General features: G+C 44.7%; 1 protein-coding gene across 3 annotated transcripts in view; it reads left to right on the top strand.

The window, feature by feature from the left end:
- TTC29 (tetratricopeptide repeat domain 29) overlaps positions 1 to 22,308 on the top strand; it is a 191,586-nt gene that overhangs the window by 45,551 nt on the left and 123,727 nt on the right. For all 3 annotated transcript variants that reach the window (XM_084757523.1, XM_084757524.1, XM_084757525.1), the window contains exon 6: positions 21,660 to 21,872. In XM_084757523.1, coding sequence (XP_084613649.1) covers positions 21,660 to 21,872 — 213 coding nt within the window. The remainder of the gene's footprint in view (positions 1 to 21,659; positions 21,873 to 22,308) is intronic.

Here is a 22,308-nt window from a genome sequence, read left to right as displayed (position 1 = left end):
CAGTACCCAGATATACAAGGAAATGTGCTCATGGGTTCTGGAGTGGTTCTTGGAGGGCTAGAAGCACCATGAGTCAGACCCGGGAGGACACATGACCAGAGGGATGGGCTGAGGCCGAGACACACAGCAATCTTTAACTTCCATCCCCAACTTGGCAACACCAGCCTTTCCTCCAGCAATCATAAGATGAATGTTCCTGCTTGCAGCTGCAGCCGAGTGATTAGTAGGGAGAGGCGCTGGGGGAGGTGCAGACCCCCAGCATTGATGGAAGAACCAGCAGCCCTTCCCACTTTCCCCTGGGGACTTAGTAACGGGTCCAAGGTTTTGCTTTTTGCCCACTAGACATAAGCAAGAAGCTTAGCTTGTTTCCACGGAGCTGTGTGGAGACCAAACTCTTTCTTTTTATGTTGGGCTAGATTAAAAGGGTCAGCATTAGACAAGCTCACCGTTCATGTAACTTACATGCCTTACCATGCCCTGGCCTTACATGCCTTACCATGCCCTGGCCTTACATACCTTACATGCCTTGGCCTTACTTCTCTCTTAGTTCCAGTGGGTGCCTTCCAAGGACCATTTCCTAGCATTCAGTAATTCCCTCCCTTTCACCCCACACTCTGTGTCCAGCTACCGACCAGGAGACTAGGAGGGCACTACGGTGTCCTCTTCAGTGGCTGGCGTTGGGTGCTGAGCATTGCACACAGAGACAAGCCAGGGAAGCTCTTGGGATAAGAGCTTAGGAAGGCTGTGTTTCCTAGTCCAGAGAGCTGAGCACCATGACGTCAGCAAGGAGACTGAGTCAAGGTTAGTTGGCCCTTGCAGCATTGACCCTACATTCTCCCCGTGACTGGAGAACGTTGGGAGGAAGCGAGAGCCTTTATGCTTGGCTCACTTCAGTTCAAGTGTTAGAACTGATGGCTGGCTGTCAGTCTGATGGATCGACACTAGATAGTGTCTCAGTGCAGGTGACCTGGAGGTCAGACGTCTCCAGGACTAACATGGAAACCTACGCTGGAACGACCATCAGCTTGCTCCTGTCTCATCCAGGAATGGAAGGCAGATCTGTCCCTAGTGGCAGGGTCAGGTGTGCCTCTAAGTGACTGTCCTTTTTACCCATTTTGATCTCACGGTAAAATTTCCAATCTCACTTATCCACATATGTTGGCACTGAGAGATGGGTCATCTTGCCCTACTTCTTCTTTCTATTTTTTCTAATTGTGTGTCTGTTGAGGGGGGTGCACACATGTGTGGGTGCATATACATATGCCTGTGGAGGCCAGAGGTCAAGCCTGTGTGTTGTTCCTTAGGTTCCTTCCACTTGGGTTTTGGAGACTGCCTCGCATTGACCTGGAACTTGATCCTTAAGCTACCAGATGCACCTGTGTCTGGCTCCACAATGCTGAGATTACAAGCATGTACTGCTGTACTCAGCTTTTCCTTCCTTCCTTCTTTTTTTTTTCATGTGTGTGTATGTGTGTGTACGTGTGTGGTATGTGTGGCGGGCTTGTGTGTGTATGTGTGTGGTATGTGTGCATGGTGTGGGGGCGCTTGTGTGTGTATGTGTGTGTACGTGTGCACGGTGTGGGGGGGCTTGTGTGTGTATGCACACACATTTGAATCTAAGCTTGGTGTCAAGTATTCACCTTGATCACTCTTTTTTTTTTTAATTTTTTATTAATTTATTCTTGTTACGTCTCAATGGTTATCCCATCCCTTGTATCCTCCCATTCTTCCCTCCCTCCCATTTTCCCCTTATTCCTCTCCCCTATGACTGTTCCTGAGAGGGATTTCCTCCCCCTGTATATGTTCATAGGGTATCAAGTCTCTTCTTGGAAACCTGCTATCCTTCCTCTGAGTACCACCAGATCTCCCCCTCCAGGGGACATGGTCAAATATGAGGCACCAGAGTACGTGTGAAAGTCATACCCCACTCTCCACTCAACTGTGGAAAGTGTTCTGCCCATTAGCTAGATCTGGGTAAGGGTTTTAAGTTTACTGCCTGTATTGTCCTTGGCTGGTGCCTTAGTTTACCTTGATCACTCTTGAACCCACAGCTCAGCAATTGAGCAAGTCTAGTCAGCCATCTTACCCCAGTGACACCCAGTCTCTGCCTCCCAGGTCCTGGGACTAGAGGAGAGCCTCTATGGCTGCCTGGCATTTACATGAATGCTGGGAATCCAGAGTTTGATCTTCCAGCTTGGGTGGCAATCAGTTTACCTGCTGGACTATCTCTGCAGAACCCAGAACCAACTTTTTAAAAAAAATTATTTGTTTATTAATTCATTCATATTACATCTCAATTGTTATCCCATCCCTTCTATCCTCCCATTCCTCCCTCCCTCCCACTTTCACCCTATTCCTCTCCCCCATGACTGTGACTGAGGGGGACTTCCTCCCCCTGTTTATGATCATAGGATATAAAGTCTCTTCTTGGTAGCCTGCTATCCTTCCCCTGAGTGCCACCAGGCCTCCCCATCCAGGGGATGTGGTCAAATATGGGGCATCAGAGTTCATGTGAAAGTCAGTCCCCACTCTCCACTCAACTGTGGAGAATGTCCTGTCCATTGGCTAGTTCTGGGTACAGAACCAACTTTTTACTTGGGCTCTAGGTATCAAAATCGGGTCTTCAAGCTTGTATGCAAGCATTCTACTGACTAAGCCAACTTTCAGCCTCCCATTCGTTAACAATCCTGAGGAATATCCCCAACTGTGATTCTTTTTTGTCAAGAATTCGATCACACCCTGGGAAACATCCTTCAGTCAGTCAGTTCATCCTCGGTAACTTCCATCAGCCAGCCAGCCAACCAGTCAGAACTCTTTAGTCTTCTCTCCTCTCTCCTCCCCTCTCTGCTTTCCTCTCTCTCTCTCTCTCTCTCTCTCTCTCTCTCTCTCTCTCTCTCTCTCTCTCTCTCCCCTTCTTCCACTTCCTCTCTCTCACACAAAGAATTCCTTACTGTGAGCCTTAACCTCCTGATAATTCCCACTTAGAGTCATTGACTCCTGACGTCACCCCCAGTTTGGGCAATTTAGCTGACACTGGTTTGGACTTCCTTGCCAAGGAGTGTGGCATGTGCCTGGGTAGATGGCTAGTTTCCTGGGTCAGCTGTCATGCTAGCAAGAGAACACAGTAACCTGTTGTGGCAGCACCTTACCATGCCACACCTCTCTGAGATGGGACTCCGTGAGGCAGGAGGAGCAGGGCAGCCTCAGACCCCTCTTACCCTCCGGGTATGGCAGAGCCTTGATGCAAGCCAGCTTAGCATCCAGGATTTGTGCATCTTCCCCTCCCCCGCATGGCTGGAAAGGGCAGGAGGATTGGGAACAGGGGCTAGGGCACAGTCATGGGGCGAGGGTGACATCTAGATAGCAAAACTAGCTATGGAGGCTTTCAGAGTTTGGAAAACACCAACCTCTCGTTGCCATGAGATAATGGCTGGGTCCAGTACAAGATCAACTGTCCCCAGCACCCACCTAGTGGGTTTCCAAGGAGCTTCCAAAGGGCCAGGACTAGAAGCTAGCCTGCAGGAGTCAGTCCTCGGCACATAAATCTTTTCATCCTAGATCTGGGGATCCTGAGCAGAGACTGCTCTCCCGAAAGAGAGGAATTGTCCCAGTGTAAATATGCATCTGTGATGTCTACAACAAACTTGAATAAATGTCCCAAACTGCAAAAAAGAAGACCAGAGATGAAGGCAGCAAGAATATGTATGATACGTATGGAGTCTCTGGGGAAGAACACACCATAATCGGGATTAAAGCAATAATCAGAATTATCTCAAAAGAAGTTTTATTGGCCCTAAAAGTATCTTAAAATGGAAATTAAGATAGCTCTCCTACTCCAGTCAAAATTAATAGAGATCCATATTTTGACAACTCCTTGGAAGTTGTTTTGAATACTTCATAAAGAGAGATATGCAAAGAGGAAACACAGCCCGCATTGAGGCAGAGAATAAAAAAGGCTCAGTTTTCTCATTTCAGCAACAAATAGCAGAAGACAAAAGACTGGACTCCGTAGAGTTAAGTGGGAGGGCGAGTGCTGTGAAGCCTGCAAGGTGCAAGTAAGGAAGGAACTCACAGACAGCACAGACCACGTTCTGATTCTCCCACAAAGCCAACGGGAAATGGGGAAACGTAACTCAGAGAGCCCTGGCTTAAAAGCCCTATGAACGCAGTTTCCTTGTGTGCTTGTTGTGTGGAACCAAACAGGACAAGATGAAAAAGTCAAGACAAGGCAACAACTCGTGCAAAGGAACTATCCATAAAGACTCAAACCAAGCAACTGTAAAGCTATATTTACCAAAAAGAAATTAAATGGCTTTAGTAGATGATACATAAAAATTAAGTATAATAAGACACTTTATGAATTTCCATATTTACCAACAAGCATTTAGAAGCAGTGTTGATTACTCCTTTGGCTTATTTAATTTTTAACACTTTTAAGACATACTTATTATTGTCCTTTACCAAAGTGCAAAATGGTTTTTAAATCTTTTTAAACAAATATCTGTGAAAAGGAGAATATAAAATACAAATGGGAAATGTAAACATTAGTTTGCTTTTCCTTGTTTTTTCTAGCCCTGTATTTAGTCTAGCAAATAAAACAAAAAGGAAAACCTTTGAATGTTATTAAAATGAACTGAATTGTTTGAATCTAGTTTGAGAATTCTATACATGTACAATTCGATCATATCCAACCCCCTAACCCACCCAGATGACCCCAAAGTGTCGCCCTCCCAACTTCATGGCTTTCCCTTCCTCTTTAAATAACCCTCTCTGTCTATTTAGTGTTGCCTGTATGTGCATGGGGCTGAGGCAATCGAACACACCCACACCCGCAGAGAAACTGCAGCAACCAACTGCCAGGAGTGCCTCGGATAGGGGCGGAGCCTCAGGACCTCTCCTCCAAGCAGATGGGGCGGAGCCTCAGGACCCCCGCCCCAAGCCGAATCACAAGTAGATTTGAAAGGTTCGTTGCCTGCAACTGTGTTAAGACCAGCTAAAGTGGGGCTGTGAGACTGGCTCAGCGGGCCAAGTGCCTGCAATAGGGGCATGAGAACCCGAGTTCAGATCCCCAGCGCCCATGCAGAAGAAGCTGGGTTACATGAATGTGTAATCCCAGCATCCCAGCATCCCAGTGACAGGTGGATATCTGGGGTGCACAGGCCAGCCAGCACAGCTGAATTGATGAGCTTCAAGTTTAGCGAGAGGCTCTGCCAAAAAATAACATGGAGAGTGATTGAAGCATCAACCAATTCACTCAACTCACTGACCTCTACATGCACACATATGCCTACACAATCGTGCAAATAACGCACACACGCACAGACACACATGTGCACACACACACCAAAAAAAATCAGTTTGTCCTGAGTTATCACAGGCAAAAGGAACCCAAGTCGTTAGATGTGACCCTTGACACATGCGCATCCTTATTTTAAAACTAAATTCCATGGGAAGCATTTTTAAACGAACTATAAAGAACAGGTAGGATATATGATTACATATTTATTGTCTTCCATGAGAGAAACTTGAAACCCAAAACAAGCAAGGCAAAAGATGCGGAAAGCCTTTATTGAAAGGTGACCATCCTCTTGAGATGGATTCAGAAGAAAATGGAAGGGAGAGAGCGTACTTACTAAGACTGCTTGAAGAGCAGGGTTTCACCACGGCAACTGCTCTGTCATCTCGTGTTGCTGGTCTTTTTAACTTTCAAAAAAAGATTTATTTTATATACATGTATGTTTGCCTTCATGTACCGCATGAACGCCTGGTGTCCGTGGAGTCTAGCAAAGTGCATCAGCTCTCGTGGGCCCAGAGTTAAGATGGCTGTGAGGCACCATGTGGGTGCTGGGTCCTACACAAGACCAGTGAGTGCTCTTGACTTAAGCCGCCACTCCAGCACCCCCGGAATTAACGTGACCCCCTAGTCCTTGCAGATGGCCCACTCAGCTGTCCCATTCAAAGCCAGCCCTGCACTGCACTGAGGTCAGAGGTCACACCTCCTACAGATGGATCAAGAGTGGACAAGGCCTCAGAATCTCACCAACCAGATCTGTCATTCTACACCTTTCTAGAAGTGGAGAGAGAAGATCTCTTTCACCCACGAGACTAGAGGAAGGAGTAGAATTCTGTGTATCCAAAAGAAGATTGAGAGATTTGATGTGTAATTTTTTAAATTGCTCTTTAAAGGCCCTATTTAAATGCATTAAGCAAAAGTAGAAAAGTATTTTCAACAAGCATAACCTATGAGTTAATATTCTTAGGTAAAGGACATTTACAAATTGGTGAGAAAAGCCACTAAATAGGAACCAGAACTAAGAGAATAATTGAAAGAAAAAGCATTGAATTTAACCAAATAATAAACAAGGAAAGGACAATGCTATTTTTTAAGTTTGTTTAAATTTGTATGTATGTGTATGTCTGAGTGTGAATGTGTGTGAATGTCTGTGTGTAAATGTGTGTGAATGTCTGTGTGTGAATGTCTGAGTGTGAATGTGTGTGAATGTCTGTGCGTGATTGTGTGTGAATGTCTGTGTGTGAATGTCTGAGTGTGAATGTGTGTGAATGTCTGTGTGTGAATGTCTGTGTGTGAATGTCTTTGTGTGAATGTCTGTTTGGGAATGTCTGTGTGTAAATGTCTGTGTGTGAATGTGTGTGAATGTCTGTGTGTGAATGTCTGTGTGTGAATGTCTGTGTGTGAATGTCTGTGTGTAAATGTCTGTGTGTGAATGTGTGTGAATGTCTGTGTGTGAATGTCTGTGTGTGAATGTCTGTGTGTGAATGTCTGTGTGTAAATGTCTGTGTGTGAATGTGTGTGAATGTCTGTGTGTGAATGTGTGTGAATGTCTGTGTGTGAATGTCTGTGTGTGAATGTCTGTGTATGAATGTCTTTGTGTGAATGTCTGTGTGTGAATGTCTTGTGTGAATGTCTGTGTGGGAATGTCTGTGTGGGAATGTCTGTGTGGGAATGTCTGTGTGTGAATGTGTGTGAATGTGTGTGAATGTCTGTGTGTGAATGTCTGTGTGTGAATGTCTTTGTGTGAATGTCTGTGTGGGAATGTCTGTGTGTGAATGTCTGTGTGGGAATGTCTGTGTGGGAATGTCTGAGTGTAAATGTTTGTGTGTGAATGTCTGTGTGTGAATGACTGTGTGTAAATGTCTGTGTGTGAATGTCTGTGTGTAATTGTCTGAGTGTAAATATCTGTGTGTGAATGTCTGTGTGTGGTTGTCTGTGTGTGAATGTCTATGTGTGTATGTCTGTGTGTGTATGTCTGTGTGTATATGTCTGTGTGTGAATGTCTGTGTGTGAGTTTATTCGCACCGTGAATGTCTATGCCCAATGAAGCAAGCTGTGTGGAGCACCCTGGAGCTGGGGTCACAGGCATTGGTGAGGTGAGATGCGTGCTGGGAACAACAGTCGGGTCCTTCAGATGAGAACTATGCACTCTTAGCCTCTGAGGCGTCTCTGCGGCCTCAGCATTATATATTTTAAAAAATAAATCATTCAAAAACTTTGATGGCATGATATTAAAACAAATGATTTGTGGGACTGAAGCAATAAGGGTGTGGCTAGAGATGTGTTTGTGCTCTCTTGTGGCCTCCGCTGACACCTGGACACAAATGGCAGATATCCACAGAGACACATGCACATCAATGAGAATTTTAAAAATAAATCTTAAACTGTCAAAGATAAGAAAAGCACAAAGAAGCTAATATGAAACTTCATCCCCATGTCTCATAAAAATGCTTTTCTTACCCCCATAAGTAAAGAAGATCGCACTTTATTATGGACTTTTTAGTAGCAGGTCTTTCCGTATCCACAGAAATCAGAAAATGAGTTAAGAACAGAGACGGTGTGCTCCAAGCCCCCATTTTAGAGACAAGGAAGTCAGTGCACACACTGGTGATGTATAACTTACCTTCTTTCCAGAGTTAATGAGTAGTAAGTGGGGTGTCAAGGGAGAATCTTAATGTATTGCTCAGTTTAAAATTTCTATCAAGCTGGGCGTGGTGGCACACGCCTTTAATCCCAGCACTCGGGAGGCAGAGGCAGGCAGATCACTGTGAGTTCAAAGCCAGCCTGGTCTACAGAGTGAGTCCAGGACAGCCAAGGCTACACAGAGAAACCCTCTCAAAACAAACAAACAAACAAACTTCTATCAAAACAAACAACTGCTTCACTTTTTTTGTTTGTTTTGTTTTGTTTTAGTTTTTCGAGACAGGTTTCTCTGTGTAGCCTTGGCTGCCCTGGATTAGCTTCGTAGACCCGGTTAGCCTTGAACTCACAGAGATCATCCTGCCTCTGCCTCCTGAGTGCTGGGATTACAGGCGTGTGTGGTGGTGCTTCACTTTTTAGTTTGACGCCACGAAAGAATAGAATCCAGGCGTTCATTCACTCAATGTCTGTAACTATCACCAACTTCTACCTCTATGTATGGATTTTCAGGTTTTCACTCATGTTTTTAAATGGCCGCTTGTGTGTTCGCGTGAATATACCCATGCCACAGCAAGTATGTAGAGGCCCACACCACAGCAAGTGTGTGGAGGCCCACACCACAGCAAGTATGTAGAGGCCCACACCACAGCAAGTGTGTGGAGGCCCACACCACAGCAAGTATGTAGAGGCCCACACCACAGCATGTGTGTGGAGGCCCACACCACAGCATGTGTGTAGAGGCCCACACCATTGCATGTGTGTGGAGACCCACACCGCAGTATGGAAGTCCATGCCACACTATGTATATGGAGGCCCACACCACAGCACATGTGTAGAGGTCCACTCCACAGCATGTGTGTGGAGGTCAGAGCACAGCACAGTAACAAGAGTTGGTTCTTTCTTCCTGTGGGTTCCAGGGTCTGAGCTCAGGTCAACAGGATTAGTGGCAAGGGCCTGGACTTGCGGAACCATCTCGCCAGGCCCTCAAACCGTTGTTTTTATTTCAAATTTTTAGCCGATATTTAAGTCCTCCCTAAGTCAGTCTTTCTCCGCTGTGTGGTGACCGTTCAGTTTACGCATGGAATTCTTGCTTCTGGCAGCTCAGCCTCTGGCTTTCCTATTTCATGATTTGGGTTGGACCTCCGATAGCTCTTCAGTCTCTGCGGTTATCTCTGAATGCATTCTCTCCTTTTTATAGCGTCTCCGGGAGTTTTCAACTGGCTAGCTTTGCTCTCGCTGAAAAACAGCACACACAGACACACGCACACAGCAACCAGTTCTAACACTGCAAAAGGGAACACCCTGCCAAGTGACGCCCCGTCATTTGGCCTCAATGCCCTTCTCTAGAGACCGCCCCAGTTGAGACCTGGTATATCTGAGGGGTTTTAAATCCTCTCAACAGCGCTTACATCGCTATTAATTTTTAATAAAATGAAAGAGAAAATAAAATACCACACTAAAAGCTGATATATCCTTTGCATGTCTTTTAGTTATTAAGGCTGTTTTTCTAATAAACTGGCAAATGTTATCCCGTGACAAATAAGGAATTACAATGAAATTTCTATCAATTGTGATGTGACATCTTTGGTTATATTTTTACCTTTTTTTTTTTCTTTAAGAACTGAATACCATGATAATCAACTTCACTTCAAATGCTAAAGAATAAAAATAAAATTACATTTATAACAGAATATGTAATAAAATAAAAAGCCAAATGCTAGGAAGGGGTTATTTATATGAGACACTAAAGAGTTTCAGAAAGTCAGTTTGTGTTGTTTTTGATACTCTTCAATTGATCACTACCCATATAGCTGTATTCTATGGCATGTCTAAAATGAGCGTCACATTCTTCATATACACTGAATGGATTCTTGACATATTGGTTTTCCCTGAAGTAATATCTTTTGTTACTTAAAAAAAAATCCTTGTCACTGTGTTGTATTGGTTTCCTGGGGCCTCCGTAGCAACGTTCTGCTAACTAGGTGGGCTAAACTGCAGAAACGCGAGAGCTCGGGGGTTTTAGAAGCTTGGAGTCCAAAACCAGGGGACCTGTTACAGGCCCTCCCCAGCCTCCGGCAGCCCCGGGCATGCCTGGGTTAGTATTCTGTGCTCTATCTTTACATCATCTCCCCTCTCTACGTGGCTTTCTTTGCGTCCAAACCCCCTCTTTCTAAATTGAGTTCAGGCAGCCACAACGTCCCATCAGAACTGGACAAAGACCCCACCCGCCATTGTAATCACAAGCACAGGCGCCACAGGCTGAGCACTAAGCCCCACGCAAGTGCTCCGGGCTCGGTTACCAGCCTGTGGTGCTACCGGGACATGGTGGAACCTTCAGGATATGGGCCTAGTGGAGGAACTTATGTTGCTCAGGAGTGTTGTACCTCTCTGTATCTCTACTTCCTGTGCTATGAGGTGAGCAGCTGTACTGCAAGAGGCCCCTTTGCCTTGATGTTCTGTCATGTCCACAGAACCCAGAGCAAGGAATGTGCTGACCATAGATGGACACTTTCCCCAATGTTCTATCATTGCCACAGAACCCAAAGCAAAGAACCAACTGACACTCAGAGCTAAAACAGCCTTTCGTTTTCTAAGTTGACTTCCTCAGCTCTTTTGTCACAGTGACAAAAATCTAACCCAGACCCAAAACAGATATGACTTTAAAAGTCTTGTAAAGTAATGAAAATGTCATTAGTGCATACTGGAGTTGTGAGGGTGGCCAGCATTGGCCCTTAGAGAGGCAGAGCAGCTTTGAGACTTGGTGCAAGTGATATTTTAAAGATTCATTATTGTCTATTACATGTCTGTGTCCCCACGCACACGCGTGTGTGGTGTATGTGTGAAGGTACACATGGAAGGGGAAGTCGGCATTAGATCCCTGGAGCTGGAGTTAGGGAGTTAGAGGTGGGGTGTGTGTGTGTGTGTGTGTGTGTGTGTGTGTGTGTGTGTGTGTGTGTGTGTGAAGGTACACATGGAGGGGGAAGTCGGCATTGGATCCCTGGAGCTGGAGTTAGAGGTGGTTGTCAGCCACCCCAAGTGGATGCTAGGAACCAAACTTGGGTCTTGAGAGCAGTAAGCACTCTTTATCATAGAACTGTCTAACTGTGCTACTTAGCACTTTTTTAAATTAAAGAAGGAAAAAAAGAAAGGCAGTGGCGATTCCTCGAAGTATGGCTTGTGTATATTGGTGGTGGAAGTGAAATGGTTTTGGAGTGTAATATGCCAGTAGACAGGCTTTCGCAATGCTGTTGTGAAAGCACGTGGCGTGGAGAGTAACCTTTATAAAATAATGAGGACCAGGAGAAAACTACAGTCATCCTTTACAACTGTGTAAAAAAAAAATGAATATGCCCAGAAAGAACGGAGTGGGACTTGAGCAAAGTAAGGAGATTTGGAGTGATGGGCGGTGTCATTGTTAGCCAGATGGTAAGATTTGCCCCCAAGAGATTCGGTTCTGCTGATGTTTTTACACTCATGTGTTTTTCTACAAGCTGATTTTCTGTTTTGTTGAGCCCTGTGTTCAAAGCTCCTTTGTCTCGTAGGTCACAGATAGGGTGGTTGTCACCATCTAGGTTTGCCCAGAGCACAAGCAGTCCCCAGGACTCAAGGCTTTTGAGGTTAAAATCAAGCAGGTCACCGGTAAACTTGCATGAACTGGTCACCCTAACGAGAAGGTTACATTTTCTAAGTCCTGTGTATTTTATTCATGTGCCAACAGTGGTGAGAACAAGCAGCTTGGTTATTTTGTGGTAATAGATTGTTGACAAGGATGTTAGGAGTATTATGCAGCTTTGACAGACTTTATTCTCCATCTAAACTGCCATCAATTTTAAATTTAGTTATAGTGACGCCTCCCTTCCACACAAGATGTTATAAGACAGCACTTAAAGTGGCAAAGGCCTTTTTAAAATTATTTTATTTTATTTTACTTTTTACCAAAGTGTTATTTTTGAAAACATAAATGTATCTGTGGGCACTGTAAGTATCTGACAGACGAGGTAAAGCAAAGGAAAAAGACAACTCCCAGAGCACCTTGTAAAGCTCCGCCTAGGTTTTCCTTGTCGGTTTTTCTGCCAGTGTAGCTGAGTCCTAGCCACACCTGTAGCGCGGCTGAGGCGGTTCCTGGAGACCTTCCCTTTCTTCTTTATAGCTAAAAACAATAAACCCAGGACCTGAGAGGTAGTTCAGTGGTCTGAGTGCTTGCAGGGCATGCATGCAGCCCTGGGTGCAACCAAATACATACATCAATAAGGAAAGCCACGCATCTGCTTCTAAACCGCATTTGAAAGTGCATCCTAAATATCGTCTCGAGGAAAGTCGTCCCAGAAGAGCCTCTGTTTCCTAGTGAGAAGGTGTGACAAGGCACAGCGCCATGCAGACAAGCATCTGAGAGAAGCCCTGGGGACCCCAAACTACCAGAGACCCGGAGCTGGGGTCCAACAGCGGGATTGTCTGAGGCCCTCCCGGGGATGGCTGTGACATTGCCAGGCTCAAAGACTGTCAGCTTCATTTCTGCCAGAAACTCCAGGAATCAACCGGGCGTGTAATTCCTGCTCTTTTCCAAGATCCACCTGAGCAGATACTGTGGAAACTGAGGCACTTCTCACTTCCATCAATCACTCAAACTTTTCTAAAGAAACCAAACGGATGCACACAGCTGCTTCTAATCAGACTAATTGTCCCCTTTCTGGGCCGTGTCAGTTTACCATTCATCTGTCTGTGTACACACACATAGGGCCTTACAGTATTTAATGAAGAGATTCTCTTTAAGAATTGATAGTCAAGAGAAAATTATACCATGTTTGATCTGTGTTAAAGAATCAAAGTCCGAGATCTTTGAATGGAACTTAGAATAAAAATGTAATTAGGTTACATCCCTGAAGTCTGATATATCTTTAAACAAGACTGCAAGTGAAACTTTATTAAAGCTTCAAATGAATTATTTCATTGCTTTTTTTTAAAATTCATTTTATCCCTCTTTCTCTTTCATGTCTGTGTTACTGACATTGCGGCTTGTATTTTACCTGCCTTTTTTTTTCCAGGGTGTTTTAATTATTTACTGCTTAACGAGTAGAACAGAGAGGAAGCCCCGCCCGGTTCCGAGGTGCTGCCTCGGCAGCAGGGGTCTCAGTTTGAAAGCTTTGTAAGGAGACCTTGGCTGGCTGCACCCAGCCTGCAGCTGCCTGTACAGTGGATAACTGCTCTGGGCCAGTGTTTCCTCTGCAGCTGGAGAGCACTGCCCCAAGCTGTGTCTGCGGAGGAGCCCAAACGCTTTCCAGTTACTGTCTTTGACGGATGTTCAGTGGGACAAGGGACTGTGTTCCATATCAAAGAAAGAAAAAGAGGGAAGGGAAGGCAGGGGAGCAGGAGAGGCGGGAAGAGGGAAGGGAAGAGGGGAAAGAGAGAAAGGGGAAGAGGAAAAGTAATAATAGATTAATTAATTAAGACATGAACAACTTTGTACCAAAAGTTATTGAGCTTCCAGGAAGAGCAGGTGTCAGCTTGGGGCTGACATCATCTCCTCAGCAACAGCTGCGGCTAAACCGAGAAGCTAAACTGAGGCGGGCTGGTTCAGAGCAGAGCTCAGCAGGCATCTGAAGAGGGGCTGACTATATCCTGATCCTGAAGTGCAAACCTGAAATCAGGGATGAGGCACGTCTTCCACACGGGCCTCGCCCGCCGGTGAGCAGCAAGCAGGCCGATCAGGAAGACCGTCAGTGCAGCTCTAAGGTGTTGACATGTGGATGCAAATGCCTCAGGGTCAAACGAGGAGCTAGGGACAGAGAGAGGAGAGGGAAGGGAAGGAAAAGAGAGCAAGTCTCGAGAATCACTACTGTGGCTGACAATTGCTGTGTGGTTTACCTCCTCTGGGCTCGCCTAAATAGAGCATTTTCAGCTGGTGAGTTGGTCCTCCCTTTGCAGTGCACCTCACACCTTGTTCGTTATCCACAGGGACGCAGATGTGGTGGAGAGATGGCTCACCCTCTTGCCCTCTCTCCTCACCGATGGGTTGAATATGAGTCTGGCCGATCCATCTTTCTCTTTGCCCAGATAAACATGCTGAAAGCAGGCTGCGTGCAACTTACTTAACGTCCTGAGCAGCACGGATTGCAGTTAAGAGCGACACTACTAAAGGCCATGCGATAGTGCTAGTGCTAAAGTCAGTACGGGACCATCGTCTGCTGACTTGCACGCCTAGCAACGCTTCTAACTCAGAATGTTTGCGTGCTTGAGCATGGAGCTCAGTCACTGGTACAGTGCTAGCCCAGTGTGCACAAATCACTGGGCTAAATTCCTAGGGGTTCTTGTTAAAGGACTTAAAATTGTAACAGAGATTTTTAAATGCGGTAAAAACATGAATACAAAATAATACGTTGCATGAAGAAAATTTGAAATCCTACAAGGTTTGCTAATGCAAAACATTAATTTCATGTGTATAAATTTATGGTTTTTTGAGATGGAGTCTCATGTAGTCCAGGCTAGTCTCAAACTCACTATGAAGCTAAGGTTGGTCTTGAACTCCTGAACTACTTCTGCCTCCCAAGGGCTAGATTACAGCTGTGAACCACATCAGGGTTTTGTGTACTAAGGGTTGAACCCCAGTATTTTACATTTTTTATATTTTTTAACCTTTTGAGAAAATTTGATTTCCTCAGATTATGCACTTTTAAGAACAAAAAAAATGTATTCGTCCATCTTCTTACAGCTGTGACAAACCGTTCGAAGGGATAACGCTTCGTCTCAGGTCACGGCTGCAGAAGTTTCTCAGCTTTGGGCCTGAGGTTAGGTTGGACCTCATGCTAGTGAGGACGAAGAAGCGCAGAGCAGCTCACTTCAGGAAGGCCAGGGAGCATAGACAAAGGCAATGAGGGCCAAGAGCAAGATGGATCTTTCCAGTGACCCGGGGACCTAATTCCTCCAATAGACCCCACTTCCAAATAATGCTTATCATATGGTGAATCCACCAAGAGATCAACCCTGTGACTGGAACAGATCCCAAGGGGGCTCCTGCCCCAAGCCAACAGTTAGTAAGCCTCAGAGGACGACAGAAGCACTTCACATATAACATGTGACCCAAAGTCCCCAAACTCAGACACCAACTGTTGGCATTTAGCAGCTGCATTTGTTCACTGACTACAGCTGGGCCACCTAAGTATAAGAACAGCAACTGTTGATAGAGCTTCCTCCAGGGGCACTGAAGATCCAGGCAGGCTTTACTCTCATCCAGTTCTGCCATCATAATAATAAAGGCCTTTGTGAGTCTCCCCCTACCTCAGTCTCTCTCACACACACACAGACACACATGAATACACGTACAGGCATACACACACAAATACACAGACACACAGACAGAGACAGGCACACACACATATACAATACACACAGAGACCTACAGACACACACAGAGAGAGACACACATACACAAACACACACACACATAACACACACACACACACACACACACACACACACACACACACGAAACCCATCTCACTGTCTCCTTTACTGAGCATCAGTCCTCAACTAGTGGGTAGTGCTGCAGCCCACCTGAAATCGGTGCTGAAAAGAAACCACTCTCTAAGTTTCTTCTGTGCACCTCGCAGGAGCTCCTTGGAAGTTGCAGGTGCATTTCCTGCCCTATTTATTAAGGATGTTATTGAGTTATGGATGCAAGCCTTTGTCTCCTGGCACTCCGTTCTGCCATGGGGTACCATGGATGAGAGTTTACAGCAACCTCCCCCCCCACACACACAGGAGATAAATGGTGGAAATGCGCTTTTCCCATTGGCAGGCTGGGGAACCTCAGCTCTGTCAGCACGGGCAGTGCCCTTATAATGATGATAATTGAATGTAGATATGGAAAGATGATGTAAATTGCTTCTGCAGTTAAGCCAAAATGGAAAGCAATGTCTTTTGTTTTTACACCAGGGCAGTAACATTTTTCTCCTTTTGCTACCACTCAATATTGCTTCTAGCACATTCTGTGTCTACATTGCACAGGATAGTAATTTATGCCAAAGATGGCCAGTCGTTCCAGATTAAAACGCAACGTAATATACATAAAGCTTTATTGTTCCTTAGGTTGTTGTTTTAAACTAAAGTGGAATATTTCCCTAAAGTCTTCAGCAAACGTGCACAATTTAGAATTAAATATGCTTCCGACGTACACTCACACTGCTGAGGAAATGGGCCTTGCGGAGCTGTCAAATTATTTTCATGCAATTGTTTCTGCAGTGTTGTTTTTACTGGCAAATGTACAGCTTGATAGAAAAAAGAAATAATTAGTTACTCTCAGACCTGCTGATGTATGGATCTGAAGCAGGCCAGGTCTCTGCATCTTACGGATGGTGACATTTTAAATTACTTGAACAATGCCACAGCCATCTTTGGACATAATTAACACCTTGCCTAATTAATGTCAGGGCCGGCATGAGTTACATTTTACGAAATGTTACTGTGTTCGGACTTGCCTTCTCGCTGTCTTTCAGACCCCTTAGCATGTGCTATTCTCCCAAAGTGGAACAACTTCTTTTTCTTTCCTCCTTTCTCCTTCTTCCTTTTTCGTGTTTCCCTCCCCCTTCAAGTAATCAATGCACTGCTGAATGAGTTCATTTTAATGCATTCAATCATGCCTCTAATGTTCGTAGCTTACGGGCGCAAGCATCAGTAATGCAGGAATGTTATATGGCTTTAGTTTGGGCCATTTCATAAAATATTCATGGAATCAAAAATGTGCATCAAAATAGCGGCTGGGAGAATTACATTTATGTTCCTGCCTTTATGGCAGCCTCACATTTAAACCCATTTGTGTTAATATCTAGTCAATCTTCCTACTTTAAAAAAAAAACTAAAATGGAAGAGATCATATACATTTCCCTTTGCTTAATATTTGTTCTAGACATCTGCTGTGAGACAACAAATATCTATAAACCTTCAGAGATGGTGTGCAGAAACAGGAAGCCACAATTTGGGTAATATCTAAATATATAAAATTGTATTTTCTCCACATTGTGTTCGTCTTAACATCCTACCAAGCATTTTGCAGCTTACGGCAGTGTCCTCTGGCTTTTGTTTGTGTTCCCGGTTCTGCTAGGCCTTGGATACAATGAAACACCCTTAAAGTATGTTTATTTTAGGAGAACAAAACTGTAAACACATGCTAAAGTCTTTACTGCTTATGTAGCTGCCATATAATTGTTTAAAGCAAAACGAAATAAACACAGAGGCTTGGACCACCTCTGTCTATACCTGGATATTCCTGTCCCACCCCGTTGTTCACTCAGTTCACCTGAGATGTGCTTTTGCAATGCTATTTCATGGTTTTGAAAGAAGCTGACCACTGGTAGTATATGGAGGGCCACCTCCATCCCCCCCCAGTGGGATATTTGGGCCCCCATTTTCCTCCTTGACTCACAGGAAGTGGCATGGCCCATTTCCGCTTGATTGGGGAGGCATGCACCCCAGGCTTTCAGCTCAGCAGTACTTAGTGTATCTCTCACTGACTGGTTACAGTGCTGATGATTTGCTAATGACTCTGCTGCCACGTGATCAAAATTCCCCTACCCTCAGAGACTTTAACCGGATATGAAGTTCCTACTAAGTTTTATTTTTTTTTGTAGTACCTGGCTTAGTCATTTCTCCTCCCTCTGTTCCTGTTCCTCAGTGGAAAACAATGTCCACAGTTGATAATATCAGAGTCTGACTGGGCTCAGATACTTGTGTCAAGCAACCCCTCTTACTCTTCTAAGAGACTGTTAGTGGGACCTAGAAAGATCTCACCAGGCCCTGATGTGTTAAGTTTTATTTGGGAATGAAAGATAGATTATATATAAACACTTCAAGGATGTTATAAAGAATGTTATGAGCCAGACTTGAATATCTAACTATTGTGGCTTCAATGAGACCCCTCAGAGTTTGGGGCATCTAAACACTTGGCCCCCAGTTAATGGTACTATTTGGAGTTGTGGAAGCAAGTGTGTCACTGCAGGATGAGCTATTTCTAGTGTGTTCTCTCTGTTTCGTGCTTGAGACTCAAGATGTGCACTCTCCAGCCACCACCATCCGCCATCTGCCGCCTCCGCTCCAGCACCGTGGACTCTTGTCCTTTGGAGCCGTAAGCCCAAACAAACCCTTTCTTCTTGAAATTGCCTCTATCCATGATGTGCTATCCCAGGAACAGAAAAGTAACTAATACAGCAACTCATTAGCTTCACTGGCATTTATGCTTAACTTTGTCAAAATGATTTCTATTTATGGCCTTTTCCAACATTTCATTAATCTGAACGTTTTCAGATACAAGCAATACGCATTATGTTTCAATAGATAACTATGCAATGAGCAACAGAACACTTACTCATAACGTAAAATAATCACTAAGGTCTTGTTGCTGTTGGAGATAGATTGAGAAGAAATCACACCGTTGTAAGTCTTGCTACTTTAACTGCATTTAAATCACATATGCTATGAAAAGAGTCTATCTTTTAATATTTTAAGTCAGGTATTAGGCTGTATGGCAGTACGTGCTTTTGAGTCCTGACCAGCCTCTAGACACAGTGGCCGTGTCATCTGTGCACTTGTGGTCATCTGAATCAAAGCCTTATTGTCTCATTTACTTCCATGAAGTGATTTAAGAAATGAAACCTCACATTTGAGAAGGATTAGGAGGCGCTCTTCCTGGACAAGCACTTCTGTGGGAAGCAGAGCTGAACACAGCCTCAGGGACCAGCCTGGTCAGGGGCCAAGGAGCAAAGGGTGGGCCTGAAGCCACAACACCTGGGACACACAAGGACCCCCAGGTGTCACTGAGGTGTTCCCACACGGTTGAAGAGAAAACAAAGGACTTCGATGAAGCTGATTAGATTTCAGAGTATTCAGGAAGAGCCAGAAGGACATGGTGTGGCGATATGTCTTTTTTGTTAATAGTTGTGGGGACATCTTGAGTTGGGTGACAATATTTTAGGCAGCCCAGTGATACTAACCTCAACACTCTAGGAAAACCAAAATCCATGTAGTAAGGCTACTTCTGATTCCTCAAAGACAGCCTTTCATAGTGACCAGTGTCCCAAGAGCCTTGCAGGCTTTATTCCTCCTCACACATCTGAATCTGCCAGAAAACCCAACATCCCTGAGGACTGGGCAGCAAAGAGCGCCGTCTGCCTCCCAGGGACATGGAGGTCCTGTCTCTGCCCTTTCCCAGCATCCCCATCATCAGGTTCACCTCCGTTTCCTCCGTCTCTCCCTGACTTCAACTTCTACCCCCAGATTTGGACAAGGATATCACCTCTCACTTATTATTTTGGGCCATTATGCCTTTGAATTATCATCTAATTCAAAGTAATTAGAGAGTTATCTATTTTATAGGGGTTTTTTCCCCCTGGAACTCCCTGATTTTCTCAGTTTTCTGTATCCATTATTCCCTATTCACGTGACCCAAAAGAAAAATGTATCTCTACTTTATGACTAGATGAATACCAGGGAAGAGAAAGGAGCTTTTGTGCACACGGCCCCAGAGTTACGAAGCTATACTTTGCGGGCAGAAATATAGTTGACAGAGGAAACATAACACACAGACATGGCAGTGCTCTTTTGGAATGCCAAAAAATGAGGGCCATGGGTATTTGCGGAAGGTGTTTCTGGTGTGAGGCGCTACAGGACACTGATGAAAAGCTGCGTTGGTCTTGGCAGGAGGTACAGAAAACAATCGGCTGCAAAAAGACAGGTTGGAGCAGTGAGCGTCCCCTGTCTGCACCTGTAGCAAAGCAAGGAGAGACTGGGCATTATTTTTAAATGACTTTCTGTTCTGTATTTCTTATTACAAAATAAGCATGTTTTGATATTAGAGATTCTCAAAAATGTCAGTAATCAGAAAAGGGGGGAAAAAGCAAGAAAAGGAAAATCAAACACAAAACCGCGTTCCACCCACAGCTCTTCCTCCCAGAGGGAGTGCTTTACAGCTGTTTGCTGACATTTTCACTTACTGTAAACACCTATAAACGAGATGTTCCTCAGTGAAGTCATTGTGCGGCTGGGCTCCCTCCTCTCTTCCAAGGCTGTGAGGTAAGTTCCTAACAGCTCTGCAGGACCCCTTGCCTTCTGGTAAAGTGTCTGTCTTTACTCCCCATCCGAGCACAGACGGTAAGAACTCATACTGACCATGACTTCACTGCGTTCTTCTACCACTGTTTGCCAGCGACTTTCCACTTTGTTAACCATTCTTTGAAAAGGTGACTCTTATTTTTTATGTATTTTTTTGAGACCCTGTCTTGCCAGCAGCCTAAGATAGTCTCCTACTTACAATCCAGATCCTCTCGTGCCAGCTTCCCTTTGCTGGGGTGTATTCATTAATAGCGGCCACAGTCACAAAGTCATTTTAACGAATGGGGACAGATTACCTAGCCAGGCAGTACCGTTCCTGCCTACACTAACCAATGAAACAACTTGTGCAAACGTATTGATCCTAATATGAACTGCAAAGGTTAATTTAAGCTGTCATGGTATTACTGTTAGAAAGAGTAATACTTATATTTTGCAGGATAAGCTGGATCACAGTATAAATGTAGTGACTATGTTGCAATTGGCTGTTGGTTACGGTAGAAATGTTATTACTATGCCAACGGATAACACTCCCTACGCTTATTTTACACTAACTACATAATACACTGAATATGCTGTGATTAATCTCACTGAACAGTAAAATAAGGCACAGAGGGGGCAGTCATTCGCCTAAGCCTGAACACGCAAACAAAAAGGAATGAAAATGAAATAAGGATAAACTGTCTGCTTGAAACCTTCACTCACTTTTAATTGTTTCAGTTGAAATGCCTAGGTAGGAGTCTGTCCGGTTAAGACAAGGGGTGTTACTCTAATGCTGTCAAAGACTGCTTACATTCCAAGGTTACATAGGACTCTTTCCAGAGGAAATTAATGTGTAACATCCAGACAGCAACATGGAACTGCCAACTGTTCCCCCCAGAAATACATTGTCTCCTATTTTAAGGAACGAAATGGTTTGAGGCTAATTTTAGAGTTTGGTGTTTGAGAAGAGACATTGGGAGCAACTGATCCATAAGCAATGGATGATGGTTCTGATCACCGGGGAACCGGGCAGACTATGTATGTCAGCACCTCCTTCAGGCTCCAAGAATCCACTGTGCCAGCACATTCTTTCTCATGGTGTCTAAATGCTCCCTAAAAGTGAGGCACTCACCATCTCCAGATAATAATGAGCACAGTGGTGGCAAGCTCAAGCTCTGGAAAAAAAAATCTTCCCCTCTACCACTCACTAAAAGCACACAGTGTTAAGCTGAGCCTCCACGATCTCATCTGTAAAATGGAACCGTGGGAATCCCACTCCAGCAGACCGCTTAGGGTTTGAATGGGGGGGACACGTGCTGTTCTGGGGACACCAGCCAATGTAAGGAGGCTGAACGGTAGTGGATGGGCCTTCACACTCTCTAAATGTGCTCAAGAGCAGTCGATTCTACTTGCTGAGGTCCAGCCCTCTTGAAGGTGTCGAACCAGAATCATTGCTGAATCTGAGGTCCCGTTAGAAGTGGGTCCTTTTCACCTCCGACCCCTTTCGCACTGAGTTCCCTTCCCTTTAAGAGCAAAGCCGACACAGGGACCCCACTGCATGTCTCCCCATGTGTTAGTCAATGCTAACTCATTTTTTAGAACAAGTTTCTGGCCAGTGCTTTACGTTTATGAATGGCTTTTTATTCTTCAGGTGATCTTCTGGAAGCTGCCCAGCATTATGAAGCGTTCCATGAATTGACACAGGGCCGGATATGGAAGGACGAGACGGGTCACTATCTCAACCTGCTGGCCTGTGAGAGTCTCCTGAGGACCTACAGACTGCTCGCTGACAGAATGCTGGAAAACAAAGAATACAAACAGGCCATCAAAATTCTAATAAAAGCTTCCGAAATAGCCAAAGAAGGTGGGTGGAAAAGAATGCTCTCTTTTGTTTTCTTTAATGGGCAGACACTGGTTCTCCCAGGAGAGGAGTAAAAATTGTCAAGTGTTGGGGGTAATTATTTCATATGAAATGCAAAGACAAATGCCATCAATATGCTTTCAGATTTCGCTGTAAGGCAGAGAGGTAGGGGCCATAGTGCTCACAATGAGAAATCCATTAGTTTCTTGAAAGCTTTGTTTCCAAAATTACAATCCACTGGGGTTACTATTGTAAAACAGGAAACCCACAAAGAGGAGATAAGGTCATGTGTTCGTGTGTGTGTGTGTGTGTGTGTGTGTGTGTGTGTGTGTGTGTGTGTGTGTGTGCATGCTGTGTTGTGTATTTTTTGTAATCTGAAAAACCCTTTATCCTTTACAAATTCCCTATAGTCAGATACTTGGGAAATTGTGATAAGTGT

This window comes from Acomys minous, assembly GCF_964271855.1.
Source record: "Acomys minous genome assembly, chromosome: 14".
Lineage (NCBI taxonomy): Eukaryota > Metazoa > Chordata > Mammalia > Rodentia > Muridae > Acomys > Acomys minous.
Note: the sequence above shows the minus strand (reverse complement) of the source record. Positions and strands in the feature narration are given on the sequence as shown.